This window comes from Protobothrops mucrosquamatus, unplaced genomic scaffold (assembly GCF_001527695.2).
Source record: "Protobothrops mucrosquamatus isolate PMUCROS unplaced genomic scaffold, P.Mucros_1.0 scaffold504, whole genome shotgun sequence".
In the NCBI taxonomy this organism is placed as follows: domain Eukaryota; kingdom Metazoa; phylum Chordata; class Lepidosauria; order Squamata; family Viperidae; genus Protobothrops; species Protobothrops mucrosquamatus.
In genome coordinates this window covers 333,956-350,863 of record NW_015386820.1, presented here as the reverse complement: position 1 = coordinate 350,863, position 16,908 = coordinate 333,956, and the positions used below count along the sequence as shown (strand labels likewise).

The 16,908-nt window shown below is 37.9% G+C and overlaps 1 protein-coding gene across 1 annotated transcript in view; it reads left to right on the top strand.

Moving 5' to 3' along the window:
* Positions 1-1,842: 1,842 nt before the first annotated feature.
* The window catches only part of MPDZ (multiple PDZ domain crumbs cell polarity complex component), an 83,238-nt gene continuing 68,172 nt past the window's right edge, over positions 1,843-16,908 (top strand). The window contains exons 1-6 of the mRNA XM_029284300.1: positions 1,843-1,858; positions 3,832-3,998; positions 11,334-11,555; positions 12,093-12,232; positions 14,675-14,888; positions 16,407-16,535. Of these exons, the coding sequence (XP_029140133.1) occupies positions 1,843-1,858; positions 3,832-3,998; positions 11,334-11,555; positions 12,093-12,232; positions 14,675-14,888; positions 16,407-16,535 (888 nt within the window). The remainder of the gene's footprint in view (positions 1,859-3,831; positions 3,999-11,333; positions 11,556-12,092; positions 12,233-14,674; positions 14,889-16,406; positions 16,536-16,908) is intronic.

Genomic DNA, 16,908 nt, shown 5'->3' with positions numbered 1-16,908 from the left:
GATAAAAAAGCACAAATAATTAAGATCTGTGTGGCCTTAGACATGTTGGCTGTGTAAATTATGGATGATGGCCTCAGTTGCTAAGCGGTACAAGTAGACAAACACCTGTTTTAATGTGATAGTTTCCCATGATAGTCATGGCTGAGGTCATAGTAAGATCTCACCTAAGGATTTGTAGTTTGGTTAGATACACGTGACACCATTACTCTGGGAGCTTCCATTGTGTTTCTGGTATAATTCAAGGCACTAGTTGTTACTTTAAAAACTCTTAATGGCTTGGGACTCCTTGATTGTCTCTCCCCAATTGTGTCACCCCATCTTACCCAACTTGGCAGGAGTACCATCCTTTGTGTACCATTGGCTAAGAAACGCCAGGGGGCTAAGAAGCAAAACCTTTTCTGCCTTGACACCTGCCCTTTGAAACATCATCCATCTTGAGATGAGATTGGTCCCATCCCTGCTGACCTTCCATCAGGCCTTGGGTTTTGTGCCTGACTCCTACCTGTGTAGTTAATTGGTTGAATGATGCTTGGCTGTTATGGGTTTTCATGTTTTGCATTTTATTGCTAGTCGCCTAGAGTCACATATGTGAGACGGGCAGTGATATAAAATACATACATACATACATACATACATACATACATACATACATACATACATACATACATACATCTCAGTGATTGCCAGGACCTTTTTAGTAGGAACAAATTAGAAATTTGTTTTCCCAGCATTTCCTAGCTATTGTAAAATTAGCACGTACAAGAAGCTTCCCTACTTAACTCACAGGAGAAGCTGCTCTTTTGTGACATCCAGTGAACATCTTGGCCTGGATATCAGTGTTAGCTTTAGCAAGCCTTGAAAGTCACTAACAGCTCTGAGGTAAAGCTTATTATGGAACTGGCTATCTTTGGCATTGCATGTTGGTTAATCTGATGCTATGAGCTTATAGTTTCTGAGGTATTTATCTAAAAAGGATTTATGAAATGGGACTGTTGATGAATGCATGAAACTTTTCATTGGAGATTATATCTGCAGAGAAGTCTTATAGCTGGTAGAAGAGATTAGTGGTACATGTTACCTTTTTGATGAAATGATGAGTGTGTAGTAAAATAGTTAAAATAGTATGTGGTAGATAACAGGCCTTTAAAATCCAGGGGATTAGTCAGCTGAAGGCTGACAGCTGTTCTTGGCTAAGAGCCTCTTGGTACGAAAACATGCTTTATCTTGATGATAACATTTTAATGTTTAGTTTGTTTCTCATAGGTGTATCATAGTTTCAGACATTAATGGAATTTATGTTTTCTTTGGGTCACTAATATTTTCTGAAAAATAGCAACAATTAATATTTTAAAAAATCTTGCACAGAGACTGAGATTCAGGAAAAGTAACTACATAGCTTTCCACTCCTGTTTTCTTAACATCTTTCTTTCTCTATATCTGTTTTCCTCATAGAGGAATCCAGAAACTGCATTTACATTAATACCAGATACTGTTTCATATAATATGATTAAACAGGAGCCATTGTTAAAGCTTTAACAATGTGTTTAAAATAGCAGTGACATTGCTGACACCAAAAAAGTGCATACTTTGGGAATAAAGTTTTCTGTAGTTTACTGTATTGTGATGAAGTTTTTACTTATAATGTATTTCTACCAGAATTAAAATTGACTTGTAATTGCAATGGATTCCTTTCAGTCTTGGATATTTTTTTAGTGTGATCAATAGAATTGTGTTTGTTTCTATAATATTTATTTAAAATTGCTGATCTCCTTTCTCCCAATTCTTTTTTAGGAAGACCTTATATTAATTAACATCTGGTGAAGTGGAAATTAAGTAAAAGTCATGTTGGAAACAATTGGTAAGATATAGTAATAAAGTTCATTTAGAAATACTAAATATATTTAATATAGTTTATTAATTAGTATATACTTAATTCCAGCAGTTACAGTCTCATGTTGAAGAATCATGTTAATTTAACTACTGATCTTTCTAACAGAAGATAAATGGGAGTATTCCTCAATAAATAAATCATTGGTGTGTGTGTGTGGTGGGCAGGGGTGGGAGTCCAAAGGAGGAAAAGCAGAGAGTATGCACAGGGTTCACAGCAAATCACTGTGACACAAAATGATGTATTTGGGTCCTGAATGTAAATCATAGTGGTGGTAGTAGTAGTAATATAATAATAATAATAATAATAATAATAATAATAATAATAATAATAATAATAATAATAATAATAATAATAATAATAATAATAATAATAATAATAATAAAAAAAAAGTTGGGAGGGACCTTGGAGGTCATCTAGTCCAATCCCCTGCTCAGGCAACCCTATATCATTTCAGACAAATGGCTGTCCAGTCTCTTCTTAAAAACTTCCAGCATTCACAGCTTCTGGAGGCAGGTTGTTCCACTGATTAATTGTTCTAACTGTCAGAAAAAAGTTTTCCTTAGTTCAAGGTTGCTTCTCTCTTTGGTTAGTTTCCATCCGTTGCTTCTTGTCTTGCCTTCAGGTGCTTAGGAAAATAGCTTGACTCCCTCTTCTTTGTAGCAGCCCCTGAGATATTGGAACACTGCTATCATGTCACCCCTCGTCCTTCTCTTCATTAAACTACACATCCCCAATTCCAGCAACTGTTCCTTATAGGTTTTAGCCTCCAGTCCCCTATTAGTGTGATGCCATTGTCATGAATGACTCATCATTTGTCTTCCTCTTAAGTCCTCACTTGTGGGTCATGATAACATATCAGAGATTATTTATTTAACCGCATGAACAATTCTATATGGGATTGGGCATTGATCCATGCATGCATAGGCAACCTCAGCAGCTTGGGTGTGGGTTGCATTTGCATTAATGTAATTAATTGCATAAATTAAAAGGATAAAAGCAGCATTGCAATATAAACCACATCCCTTTTGCGTTGGAGTACAAAATTATTGTGAGTGTACAGAAAAAGCCAGGACTTGTTTTGTGATTCTCCAGGGCTACTTTCATCATTCTCCAGATGTTGCTGCTGTATGCATATTCTGATTTACAGCAAATCTCCTCCCTCTTGCCCGGTATTGGCTCTAATATTCTCCTGATGCAAAATATCACCCAAAATCATCCTAGATGATGTTGGAATGCAAAAGAATCAAATTGAGTTAGGTTACAAACAGAACAAGCTTAAGACCCTGTGTTTGAGGCTTAAGGCTGTCTTCCTTTCAAATTTCGTTTGGTTTTCACTATAATTTAAAGCAGTCATGTAAACAGTCATTTAATGAATCATCTAGGCCAGTGATGGCGAACCTATGGCACGGGTGCCAGAGGCAGCACTCAGAGCCCTCTCTGTGGGCATGTGCGCCGTCGCCCAAGTCCTAGGCCTTCAGCTGGGTTTTATAAAACCTTTTCACTTTAGGCCTCTGCCACCGTGGGCAAAAAAAAAAAGGTTCAATCAGTCAATTTCAACTTCTCGCGGGAAAAAAAATCTTGCAAAATTGGCATTGATTGATTGAACTTTTTAATCCCACCCAGTCTGCCGTTCCCACCACAGCCACACCCACCCAATGGGCCACGCCCAGCCAATGGGCCATATCCACCCGGCATCCGACGATGCATAAGTGGGTTTTCGGTTGCAGTTTGGGCACTCGGTCTCCAAAAGGTTCGCCATCACTGGTCTAGGCTTTGGGCAATGATCACAATTTATGGAATTTATCTCCAAAACTTTTTTCAACTTGTCTGAGCACCTTGGGAGTTTGGGTTATGATTTTTATATGTAATGATTTCTACCATATAGTGTATAAACGTGGTGAAGATAGCATGTCACAGTTAAATGTGGGTTTTTTTTCCAGATATTCACCGAGCCCTCCAGGCAGTAGAACGCCTGCAAGCAAAATTACGAGAACGGGGTGATTCCGGAAATGAGGAGAAATTAAGTTTACTAAAGTCAGTACTGCAGAGTCCTTTATTCAATCAGATCCTAAACCTACAAGCTTCCCTTCCGCAGTCACGAGATCAGGTAGGACAGGACCATCAGAAGGGACAAAAGAAAATGCCGATAAATCTTTGCCAGATCTTTTCATATGATGACTCTGTGAATAATTAACACATGTATGTTGAACGGTTAAACAAAACGTTGCATTTGGTAGTGAACTCTATTGAGCTTCTGTAAATTCAGCATGGTTAGCATTTTTTAAAAGGAAACAGATGGGTATTTTACAATATAAATGTTGCTTATGTTAATATGCATTCATAATGTACCATGATTAAAGATAGTGCTTCTACTAAAATGGGGATAACCTTATTAATTATCAGGCTGTTTTGCTAAACGCAACATGTTTTTAAAAAGATAAAAATAATATTCTTAAAACGCATCATAAGAAGTTAGCCTTGTTGGAAGTAACACTGCTGATTAAACTTGCATAGGATCGTATTCGTAAGCTTAATTCAGACAGCATTTGGCTTGGTAGAATGTATGAATTAGCAAAAGCGTAGCGTATGATTGGTTAACAATCTGAAATCAGAAAAAAACCATTTGAAGTTGGGTATCTGTAGATTTTACTGTTTGCTACTGCTGAGTAGAGCATACGTTAAATAACCAAGTACATACATCATAGTTTTCTGAACCTATGCATGGATTATGTTCTAAGCCATGATTACTCCACTCATGGATAACATATCTCTGAATCAGGCAGAATATAGTCTTGCTAGACCAAAATGGTGATGGCAAGTAATAACTTTGATTGCTTTGTTCTGCCTTTGTTTTTCCTGCCTTTAGTTTCCTCTGTAGTGATCTGGCAAATGTTTGTCTCCTTGCCATATAAAGAGATAAAAGTAACCATATCATTGCAGAGAGTGGCTATGCTTTCATGATATGATACATATGGTTAATTTAAACATGGCTTTCTCAGTTGCCCAAATTTTCTGGAATTGCATGACATACAGAAGTGTAAAGTAACCAGATGGGCTGGATTCACATAACACACCAAGCTAAAAAATGTGGTTGGCTAGTATGTATAGAAACAAATTGCAGAGCTATGAGCTTGTATCATTAATTGTACGCTCTGAGCTTGGTTGTTTTCTTGCAGACGTTTCATTATCTAACTAGGTAATACCATCAGTACTAAAAGAGGGTGGAGCTTGCTCTCTGTTTATATAATTGTTCAGTTTCCTTCTTTTATTAGAATGACAATTGGAAACTTTTGCCTTCTATGTTTGAGTGCAGTGCAAATTATCATTAATGTAGTTCATATAATCCATGTTTTATGGGTTTGATTTGTATATCAATAAGCCAATTTTTAAAATCAAGGTTTGCTGAAGAAACGGACGTGCTTTGCATATTAATCAAACTCAAAAATGGTCTTGCTCAGTCAGGCCAAGACCTTTCTTTAATCCAGGATTTTGTTTTTCACAGTGGCCAACTCAAGAGCAGGTGATTGAGATAGGATCCTCCCTTGCCATTGTTTCCCTTCAGGTGACATTAGCAGTCATGCTGCCCTTGAGTCTTCAAGACTAGAGATTATGTTCTCTGTAAATGCATCTAATCTCATTTTAATGCTGCTCAGGTTTGTGGCCCTGACAACTTGTGGTAATGAATTCCACATGTTAATTATATGGTGGTTTTTGAGTGAGTTAACACTTCATGCAAAGCCAAAAACCAAACCTCTTGCGCCTTAGTGATTTGTGTAAACTAGGACCAAAGGTGACATGTTGAAGTTAATGGTGCTTATTGTCAGCCACAAATCCAGGTCATGTGGCAAACTTTAATTAAAAGGAGAAGTAAAATCTTCCAAATTTCTTCTCTTGGCCACACACCACAAAGACAGGAAAGAGTCTTAAGAAGGAAAAGTTGTTGCAGATTGTGTGTATTGTAGTAAACAGTGATTGATAAATATCTATAAATATATTTAATATCTTTCAATGGAATTATTCCAAAAACTTTAGGCAACAAATTAAAAGAGCAAAAGTGCTGAACTTTTTTTTTTTTTTTAAATGGAGCTTGAAGCATTCTTTGTGGACATATGAACATTCTTGAGAACAGGAATTTGACCTGAGCAATGATTACCAAGCAGGTTTTATAACAGAAAGGAGATTTATTTATAGGAAACACAATATATGGATAGACAATCTAGCACCTAACTAACTGAATCCTCCAAAGAGGAATCAAAGGAACTTTTGGTCTATGTGTGTCCTCCAGGGAAGCAAAGGCAGAAAGGTGTGAGCTCGGATTAGCAAATTCAAAAAACAGAGGGGGGAGGAATGATAGACAAAAAGGGCACACATTAAATAATTAACTCTTCATACTCTACTGATTCCTAGAGGACAATAGGTCATAAAGTATGAAAGAGTCAGTGCCATTGGATTTAGTCTTCCCAACATTTTAAAACATAATGGCTTAGCTAACAGTTTAAATTTTGACCTTATATCAGCTATGAGGATGTTAAAATTGGCACTGAAATTGTGAAAGAAAACACATTGGGGAGAAGGAGAAAAAGAAAGCTAATCTGAATTCCTGTTCTTCACATAATAGTGTGGCTGCAACGCCCACCTAGAATGTGCTGAAGTGAACGGAATGCAGTTATTAAATCTGAATTGTTGCATGTCTTTGTATAATTGAATGCTTTACAAAGCCTTCAATGTCTGTCACATATGGTAAGAAAGTGTAAATGTGATCTTTCTTCCTGCCCTATGTTTTCTCTTTCCCTCTTTGTGCAACTAAAGCTCAGAATTTAAAAAACAAATGCCACCAACTTTGAATTTTTTTTTAGCCTAAACTGCTTACATAATGTAAATGCAATTGAGGTAGATTTTTTAAAAAATAGATAAATTGCAAACTAAGTACTGAAGTGTCATCTGATTGCCATGAAAGTTTAAATGTAATGCCAAAATGTATGTTTTTATCATATGTAGTGGCATCAGAGACTACTTTTATTTGTTCCCTGCCAAATAGTGCCAATATTGCAGATGTTAATATACAGGAAAAGGAAAGGTGATTGTAGCAAATTAACATAAGGCAATTTATAGAACAAAGCAACGCTTCTTTTATATGGAGCATACATAATCACTTTACTACCTACCTCTTGATGGAATTATGGTAGCTGAATTACTGAGCAGAGAAACAGTTCATATGAAATGAAAAAAATGACTTATAAGTGTAAAGCATTTTTTTTGCAAAGATCCTAAAATTATTATTGTGCTATTAAAATCATATTCCAAAAGCAGAGTAGGCCCAGTGATAAGGACTGTCGTACAAATGTTCTAATAGTGTCAATAAAGGAGAATATTTGTAGCTCAGGGATGAAATAAGGGCTCCTTGATTGTCTCTGAGCTTGGTTGTCTTCTTGCAGAAGTTTCATTACCCAAACTAAGTGACATCATCAGTGCTCAGCAGCAGCAACAGCACTGATGATGTTACCTAGTTTGAGTAACGAAACGTCTGCAAGAAGACAACCAAACTCAGAAAGCACCAAGAACCCCTCAGTTCTAATAGTAAGATGAAAATACTCCAGTGCATCTTTAAATAGCATCACAATTGGCTATTATATATACACAAGACCAAGAAACATTTCCATCCAATTGAAGGCGGTGACTTCCACATTTCTGGAAATGTGCATTTGAATTCAGTTTTGCAAAAAAAAGTGGAAATATTACTGCATCAATGAACCATGTTTGGTCCTATTTGTGTACTTTTAACAGTGAATTCCTTGGCCTGTATTATATATGCAGAAATATTGTAGTCACACGATTGATATTGTACTTCTCTAAGAAATAATTGTAGTGAAAGACCTACAAAACACAAACACTACAGCACCAAGCAGTTGGTTCTAGTGTTAGTGGAGGTAACCCTCTCACATCTTACCTGTCCCCTGGCCATCTTGCAAGCCACCTTGGAACATGGAACTTCCTGCCAGCTTCCCACTGACTTTGTTTATTGAAGCCAGCTGGAAGATGCAAGGAGGTTCTCAGTGACTCAATGATTCACAATCTTTGCTTAATGACAGCAATATGAAGTGTCAAGATTGCCGTTTTTATGCAGTGTAGTCACGTGACATCTTCCTTCAGCTTAGTGGCTGAAATTTTGGTCCTTATTACCAGTGTTAACCAAGGACTACTTGTGGTTCTTTGTCTTTATACAGCTGTAAAAGCTTGTGACTACTTTAGGATTGGAAACTGTAACTTACCCTTGAAGGGCTAATTCTTAGCTTAGGTGCCCTTGGAAGGCAATTGAGGAAATAAGGTTCATAGAATGCAATGGATCTAGTTATAGTTTATGTTTTTTTTAATTGAAAATTTTATAAAAGTTTTACAATATAATTCCCCCCTCCCCAAAACCCACCCTTCCCCCCCACTTCCCAGAGCCTGTCACAGGGTTAACAATACAATAATCATACTTTATCTAACATTAATCAGCTATTAAAATAACAAATCTGTAACATCCTTTAACTCTCTTTTAAGCAAATATACTAGTATTAAACACAATAATTATAACATCATATTAATAATTAGAAATAAAAATAAGTAAACTATTATAACATATAAACAACATTAACTAAGATTCACTCAAAAACCAAGCTTGTGACTACTTTAGGATTGGAAACTGTGAACTACCCTTGAAGGGCTAATTCTTAGCTTAGGTGCCCTTGGAAGGCAATTGAGGAAGTAAGGTTCATAGAATGCAATGGATCTAGTTATAGTTTATGTTGACGCACTGAAATCAGTAGGACGTAATAGTCATTGATTTTACTGCACCTGGATCCTCCCAGAATATGTTAGAGAAAATGTAGCAAATCAGTAAGCATATTTTGTACAAGAATATTTTGCTCCGTGATATTAAGCTGTTACACTATAGCCTATATTAAATTATTGCAAATTTATACTGTATTTGTGATGTAGATTTTTGCTGTTGTTCATTCATTCCATTGCTTCTGGCTCTTCCTGGCCCAGCAGGTAGCGTTTCCCCAATACAGTATTTGTCAGTAACATTTTCTATGAGATCCAATTTGATGAAAGGTGATGCTGATTCTGTTGATGATATATTTAAGTTTAGTTAAAGACACCAGGCTGTGAGCTGGAAGACTGAGTTCTAGTCGTCCCATAGGCACAAAGTCAGCTGTATGACTTTGGGCCAATCACTTTCTCTCAGCCCTAGAGAAAAACATTGCCAAGAAAAGCGCAGGGACTTTTCTAGGCAATTGTCAGAAGTCAAGATTGACTTAAAGTCACAAAACAAAACACCTTCCATACTTGAGATTTTGTAAGTTCAACCTTCTGCCAACATTGATAATGGCTATCTTGACTTCTGTTGACCTTTTTTTTTTTACTTGCTTGGATTTTTCAAAGCATCACATTCTTCCTTGTGTTGGGCGCCCAAATATCTGAAGTTACATTTAATGCTTGCAATGAATTGGTGGGGTTTTACTTTGTTTAGTTTTAAATGATTTGTTCTTGTGATCCTGAAGATCCTCCTTGTAAAATCTCAAGTATTTCTCCATCACAACTAAGAAACATTTTTTTTATTTGGGATTTCTGATGATTTGGCTTTTCACAGGTAGATGATTTTTTAAGATAACCCATTAATCAATAAAACCCACTTTCTGTTTCAATTATTGCAGGCCATCTTCCCTAGCTGCAAAATTGAGTAGGAGCTATCAAGCCTCTTTGTCTGATATTATCTTTCATGCCTAATCAATCCTTTTTTGTACATGCAAGTCATTTTCTTTAATTAGGTTTAAAAACGATGATTATTAGAGTGGAGTGCCACTATCAATTAGTATAGATGAATTAGTAGTCAGTAATACATCAAAAGTCTGCTACAGTGTGTACTAAAGCCTTTTAAAAACCTAATTAAATCTTAACAATTTTGAATGGAGTGAATATGAATTAAGATTCTGTTCTTTTCTTTCGTAAGTAATATCAAGTTACAACAGGAAGCCTTTCCTTTGCCTTTTCAATTTTTGAGAGACAGCAGTGTTTCTTGCTAAATCAGTTTCTTTCTTTACATTGTGTCTTCCAAGAAAGGAGAGAATAATCTGTTAGACGAACTTCAAGGACAATAAATTCTAAAAGCGTGAAGCCTGACTTGCTTCTTAATAAATTAGTCTATCTCAGTGGTTCTCAACCTTTTTAATGCCGCGACCCCAACCGGTCATAAGTCGAGGACTAAACCGGTCGTAAGTCGAGGACTACCCAACCGGTCGTAAGTCGAGGACTTTCCCTGCCCGGGAGCGCCGCGCATGCATGGTTCCGCCCCCTGCGCCGGCCGAGGTGTAGCTGGCAAGCGGCAGAGATGGAACAGGCCGACCACCAGCTGGCCCAGCCCAAGGGAGGTAAGGCACCCGCCGGAAAAGGGGGAAAAATGGCGGACAAAAAAAATGGCGGACAGCCTTGCTTGGCGACCCCCGTGAAATGGTCGATTGACCCCAAATGGGGTCCCGACCCACAGGTTGAGAACCACTGGTCTATCTGATGAGAAATGCAGCCAGAAGATCTCCCCAGACTGTGTGATCTATCAACACAGATATTTTATTGGTTTTGATCTTTTTTCTGATACGATAGTCTCCAATATCATTGGTATCGCTCAGTTAAACATTCTAAATCTTATTCATTTCAGCACATAATTTGTCTTGCTGAAAGCAGTGGGACAAGTGCAGTCAAAAGATGAAGCTACCAAAAGTGTGTTTTTAGAAAGGAAAAAGAATGGGTTAGATGACGGGTAGTCCTCGAGTTACAGCCATTCGTTTAGTGATCCTTTGAAGTTACATTGGCAAGTGAAAAAAGTGAGGTGACTGGTTTTCACACAAGTGTTGCAGCAACTTCATGGTCACATGATCAAAATTCAGACCCTTGGCAACTGGCATGTATTATAGTGTCCCAGGATCACATGACCACCTTTTGCGACTTTCTGACAAGCAAAGTCAACGCGGAAGCCAGATTCATTTAACCACCACGTTACTAATTTAACAACTGCCGTGATTCACTTAATAACTGTGGCAAAAAAAAATAAATCCTAAAATGGGGAAGACCTCACTTAACTGTCTTGCTTAAGAACATACATTTTGGGCTCGGTTGTGGTCCTAAGTTGAGGACCACTTGCATACATTATTGTTATTTTGTGCTATTGTGAGGATGTAGTTGGGTCTTGTAGCTGTATGCAACCGAACTGTCCCTGACATTGAAGGAAATATGTAATTCCTTATTGATCTTCCTATAAAATAATTAAATCTAAAGGATTGTTTACTCTTAATGCTACCTAATGCTACCTATGGCTATTGTTTTTGTTGGTTTTGTTCTTTTTGTACTGTAACTGTATTTTTTGTGCTCTTAAATTTTAAAAAATGTTATAAACAACTTTCAGGTAAACCTTGCACCTTCCATCTCCTCATCTGGTGAGCACCTACAGCTTTCCCCTCATGGTAGTGTTGTGGGCTCCTCACTACACAATGACTCCTACTTGATGGCTCAAGAGAACAGTAGCCCTTCTAGTGGGCTAGGAATTGTTCTCCAGTCGATCACGCCTCAGATTAATGGGAAGCTTGCAAGCGATGAATTTGAATTACTGATCAGAAATATGGCACAGGTAAATTTTATTTAAATTAAATCTCGGTTAAATGATTGGGAACATCTAATTGATTTTTTTCAAAGACTTTCATTTCCTCTCTTGGGTTAACAACAATTTCCTCTATTATTAAATATGAAACTTGAGTTCTCTTCATATGTTTATTAAAATCAGGGATAGTGTTTCCATCTGTCACCGTATAGAGGAGGTGGGCGGCATAACATTTAATAAATAAATAAATAAAATTAAATAAAATTTGCAGAGGCAGCAGGGTTGAGTGAGTTGACATTACCTTCTCCTGTCACCCTCCATTCATAGAAGATATCCATTTATAGTCAAGAATTTCCTATACCCATGTAGGGTTTCCAAACAATTAATGATCCTGGTTTTTTTAACCATAGCGCTTTGTCAAAGACACATTTTAATGTCTATACTGGATGTATGTTGCTTGATTGTTTTCTTTCTTCATTAATATACAAATATTAAGTGAACCTTTTGGAATCAGCGCGTTTTTGAGTTTGTTTCAAAGTGGCTTTCCCCCATTGTTTTTGCTACTAGGGTCGACCTGTTGAGACGATAGAACTTGTAAAATCTCCAAGTGGTGGTCTTGGTTTTAGCGTAGTTGGCCTGAAGAGTGAATATAGAGGTGAACTTGGTATATTTGTGCAGGAGATTCAAGATGGAAGCGTGGCACAAAGGTGAGAGTTGCCTGTAAGCTGTACAATGAAAGAGATGTATAAATGGCAGCTTTCAGCTGGATTGTAAACATAAACAGTGTTTAAATTTTGAAATGTATGCTTTAAATAATTATTTTTATGAAATGTACGAATTGATAAATGTGTTTGGTTTGAGCTCGAAGGACAACGTCTCCCTAGAATGATCCACAAAACATTTTGAGTTGCATACATTTTAACGAAACAAATCTTGAACCAGTTTGTCATTTTTTTAAAAAAAGCCTCAATACACTTTTGAGGGTTTCAGCCATAGGAAATAATTCTTTTCTTTTTTTAAGCCAAGATTCACAAGAATAGGTAGGACTCTGCTGAATGCCAGCAATGAGCCAACTTTGGGGAAGAATTTGGGGTGGGGGGGGAGAGACTTTATTTATTTACTTTATTTATTTGAAGCATTTGTTTTATCCCTATCCTTATTGTCTTCCTAAATTTAAGTATATCTTTATTGAAAGAAATTTGATGAGAGGTTACTAGTATGGTATGGTCTCTCTCTTTCTCTCTTTAAATGCACAGTAAGCAGTGCTGAGCATCAAATACTCAGCATGCCAACTAACTAAGGTATTCTTTTTGGTTTTTTGGATGCATTCATAATCAAAAATTCAATTAAAGCCAACATTGAAGCAACCAACCAATCAAACCAAAGCACTTTAGCACAATTGAAAATCTTCAGGGAAAAAGCTTGCAAAGGTTAGGTATGCATGTACAAAGCAATAGCACTTAGACTTAAATACTGCTTCACAGTGCTCTACAGCCCTCTCTAAGTGATTTACAGAGTCAGCATATTGCCCCCAACAATCTGAGTCCTAATTTTACCCACCTCAGAAGGAGGGAAGGCTGAGTCAACCTTGAGTGGTCAGGATCAAACTCCTGGCAGTGAGCAGTGAGTTAGCCTGCAATACTACATTCTAACCACTGCATCACCACAGCTCTTCTACACTCATAACAGCTTTTCTACATTTTTTATGTGCTCTTTCATCCTGGTGAATTTAGAATTTTCAGAGTGCTTTTGAATACTCATTGCATTTAAACATATCATAAATCTCAAAATCGGCAGGACCCAGGAGCATGCACAAAGGGCACATAACCTCTGTCTTCCCCCTGCTCAGCAGGCTAAGTTTGGACATGCATCATGGGATTAAGGGAGGTGATGTGCTTGTTTGTTTCTCTTCCCTCCTTGTGTTGGTAAGCAGTTGGCTGTTGACATTCTCTATGGTAGCCAACTCTCTTTTGGGAGATAAATGTAAGTTAATCCAGTCTGGATGCTATGCCTGTTTTGTGTAATATTCTGCTGAAAAAAAAAAGCACAGACTTGCAAACATTTGACTTTCATTGCAGTATACAAACTCTATAAACAACAGATAACATAAATAAAAAAATTGGGTTGAAAGGAAGGCTTATTTCAATTTGTTTATGCTCAATATGTTTTATACAGATAAAATTTGACTTAAGTATTGCCAATCAGCCTTTCTCTGATCTAGTTCAGTTTTACTTAGAAGTCTGTTTAAAAAAATCTACATCGGGCTAAACATTTAAATCATGCAAAAGTGCGTTTATTTTCACTGACAACTTTCTGTAATATCAACATTTTTATACACTCATTTTTCTGATACAGTACATAGAATTTTTTTTTTTGGCTAGGAACTAACAAAAATATTGAGAAATGTTATCTGAATACCATAATATTCTGGTCTGAATCTAAATTAAGTCGGTATGTTAAAAAAATCTATATCACTAGTATATAGATTGACTTCTTTTACTAATTGTAACATATTAGTACAGATGAGATCCATAGCTGCTTTTTCTCAGACTACTTTGATAGAAGTTTGAGAAAGCGTTACTACATGTGATTATATGAGAAAAAAAAATACTCTCCTTAGTTAAAGTGTGAGTCCATTTTGTAAAATTGCCTTTGTAATTAGGATCCTTTTCTGGTTGTTATTGTTTAATAGTTTCTCCTCCCCCATTTATGAATACGTTTGGTAAGTAAATTGTGGGTTGATGAATATTCAACACTTTTCAGGGTGAATATAGCAAAACCCTTGGTGTTTTTACCCAGCAGGTTCACAGTCAAGAATAAAGTTCCCAGGCAATAACAAACAACCGACAAATAATATGCTTAGTTTCGGATTGTGGTGCAAGAAGGGAGAAAGTAGCTCTGGGGTGAAGCTGGGAGACAGGGTCTGTGGATCAGCTTCAAAGGAAGCTCTTCAAGAAGGGACCAGAAAAGATGCCTGTAGCAAAACTGCAAAGAAATTTTTTTTCTAAAAACAAAAATGTGCATTGGGAGAAATAAAAAAACTGGATTAAAAAAAAAACCTACAGTACTTTGGAGAAGCTGTCAAATAACGATAGCAATACCAGTGACGATGCTTATTACAATTTTTGCTTTTTATTTGACCACAACAGGGATGGCAGATTGCAGGAAGCAGATCAAATTCTTGCTATTAATGGGCAAGCCCTTGATCAGACCATAACACATCAACAGGCTATCGGCATCCTACAGAAAGCCAAAGATAGTGTCCAGCTAGTTGTGGCAAGGGGTTCTTTGCCTCAGCTCATCAGCCCTGTAATTTCTCGATCTCCGTCAGCTGCTAGTACAATTTCAGCCAATTCAAATCCCGTGAGTAGACACTGAAAACAAGTTTGTCTTTTTTTTTCTCGTGGCTTAGGTTGGTGCAGGTCTCTGCAACATGTTGCTGAATGTTAGCCATTGTGTAAAGTTGCAATTCCATAGAAAGCTTCTTACACTCACAGTTCTGTTTTCAGTGTATAGAAAAGAGTGCAGGAAATAGTTCAAACAGTTTTAATGTACACTATAACTTATGCTTCAGCTACCAAAAATAAATCCAATTTGGTGGTGATGCACACGAGACTGTATCATGTACATAAGGCGTTCTGTATTGTATAAAATGTCTCTCCATCAGTTCTTAGCACATTATAAACCTGTGGACTTAATTGCCACAAAACGTACTAATGGCTTTAAAAGCAAATTGGGTGACAGGGCTATTAGTCTCGCGTACTCATTGGTTCCTCTAGTCCAGTGGTGGCGAACCTGTGGCACGCGTGCCAGAGCCGGCACTCGGAGCCCTCTCTGTGGGCACACAGAGAGGTGTCGCTCCAGCCTCGCCTCCCTCCATGACCCCCTCCTCACCAGCAGCCCCCCTGGAGGAGAGTCGCCCCCGAGCGTGGCCCACACGGAGCAGGGCAGTCAAGGACATGGCAGCCAGGCAGTGTAGACAAGACGCTGCCTTCATGCCCCATCCCGCACAGTTGATGCTGTGGGGTGCGGGCAGAGGGCGTGGTCGCCATGGCGCTGCTGGTCTGCCTGGGCAATCTGCGGTGGGCCCTGGAGGCGGTGAGTGGCCCTGCGGGCAGGTGGGGGCGGGGCAGGGGGTGGGGCAGGGGGTGGGGCGGGGCCAGTTTTTGGGCACTCGGTCTCTAAAAGGTTCACCATCTCTGCTCTAGTCAAACCAGAGCTTACCTCCGAAACACATTTTCAGGGGAACAATGATGGGAAAATGATATGCTTTTATCTCCTACCTGTGAGCATCTGAGAGGCATCTGGTTGGCCATTGTGTGAGCAAAATGTTGGATTAAGAGAGTCCTTGGCTTAAGTCCGCATGGCTGTTTTTAATATACTTACGTCCTAAATGATAAGCAGTGTCCTTTGATGAAAGCCAGATAATAAGGAAGAGCCTTCATGATGCAGATTGAGGAGGGGTGAGGGAAGACAAAAACAGTGATGAGCGCCTCAGTCTGATGCCCATTGAGACCCTACCTGTGTATCAGATTTACCATTTTATGCGTAGTATGGAATCACCACACTTTATATGAGTTGAGTAGAAATGGGTTGCACTCAGTCAGTGCACCTGAATGAATGAATACCTGGGGAAAGCAAGCATAAGGTTTTTATCTTTCATGCCCAAAATAATTTATTCACTAAGGTGTTAAACACTGTAATTTGCCAGTAAAACCACTCAAAATATAGAACACAAAAAGGTCCTTTTGATGATTCACGAACATTGTTTGGAATAGCTATATAAAAGAGAATACTGTATATGGGGAAAATATAAACCTGATGGAATAGCTTTAGAGGTTGCTTTAAAAACTGAAACTAATGGTAAGATTTGTCTTAAAGGTACATTGGCAGCATGTGGAGACCATTGAGTTGGTGAACGATGGATCCGGTCTGGGATTTGGAATAGTAGGAGGAAAATCAACTGGGGTGATAGTTAAAACCATCCTTCCAGGCGGAGTAGCTGATCGGGTACACAATATATTCTTCTTTAATAGAGTTACTGCATGATAAGTACTCATTACCATTTAATAAATACCTTTATTTCCTTGAAATAGAAAGAATGGAATGCTAATATTCAGCGAGGGAAAACATCTTGAATGTTATCTTTTGCCAACAAATGATCCCCATAGCCATGGCTTGAAACCCCAGCCAAATTTATAATGCTAAGCTTTGCTTCTGAACCGCTATCACTAATGAGTATAGTTTTTCTATGGAAATAGGAAGCTGGTTTTGTCTGAGAATGAGAACCACAGAAAAGCAGGTAGTGGAGTTCCTTTATGGAGAACTTCTTTTATCCCTGTATTTGAGATATTTTTGAACACAGTCTTTACTCTGGGTGAGG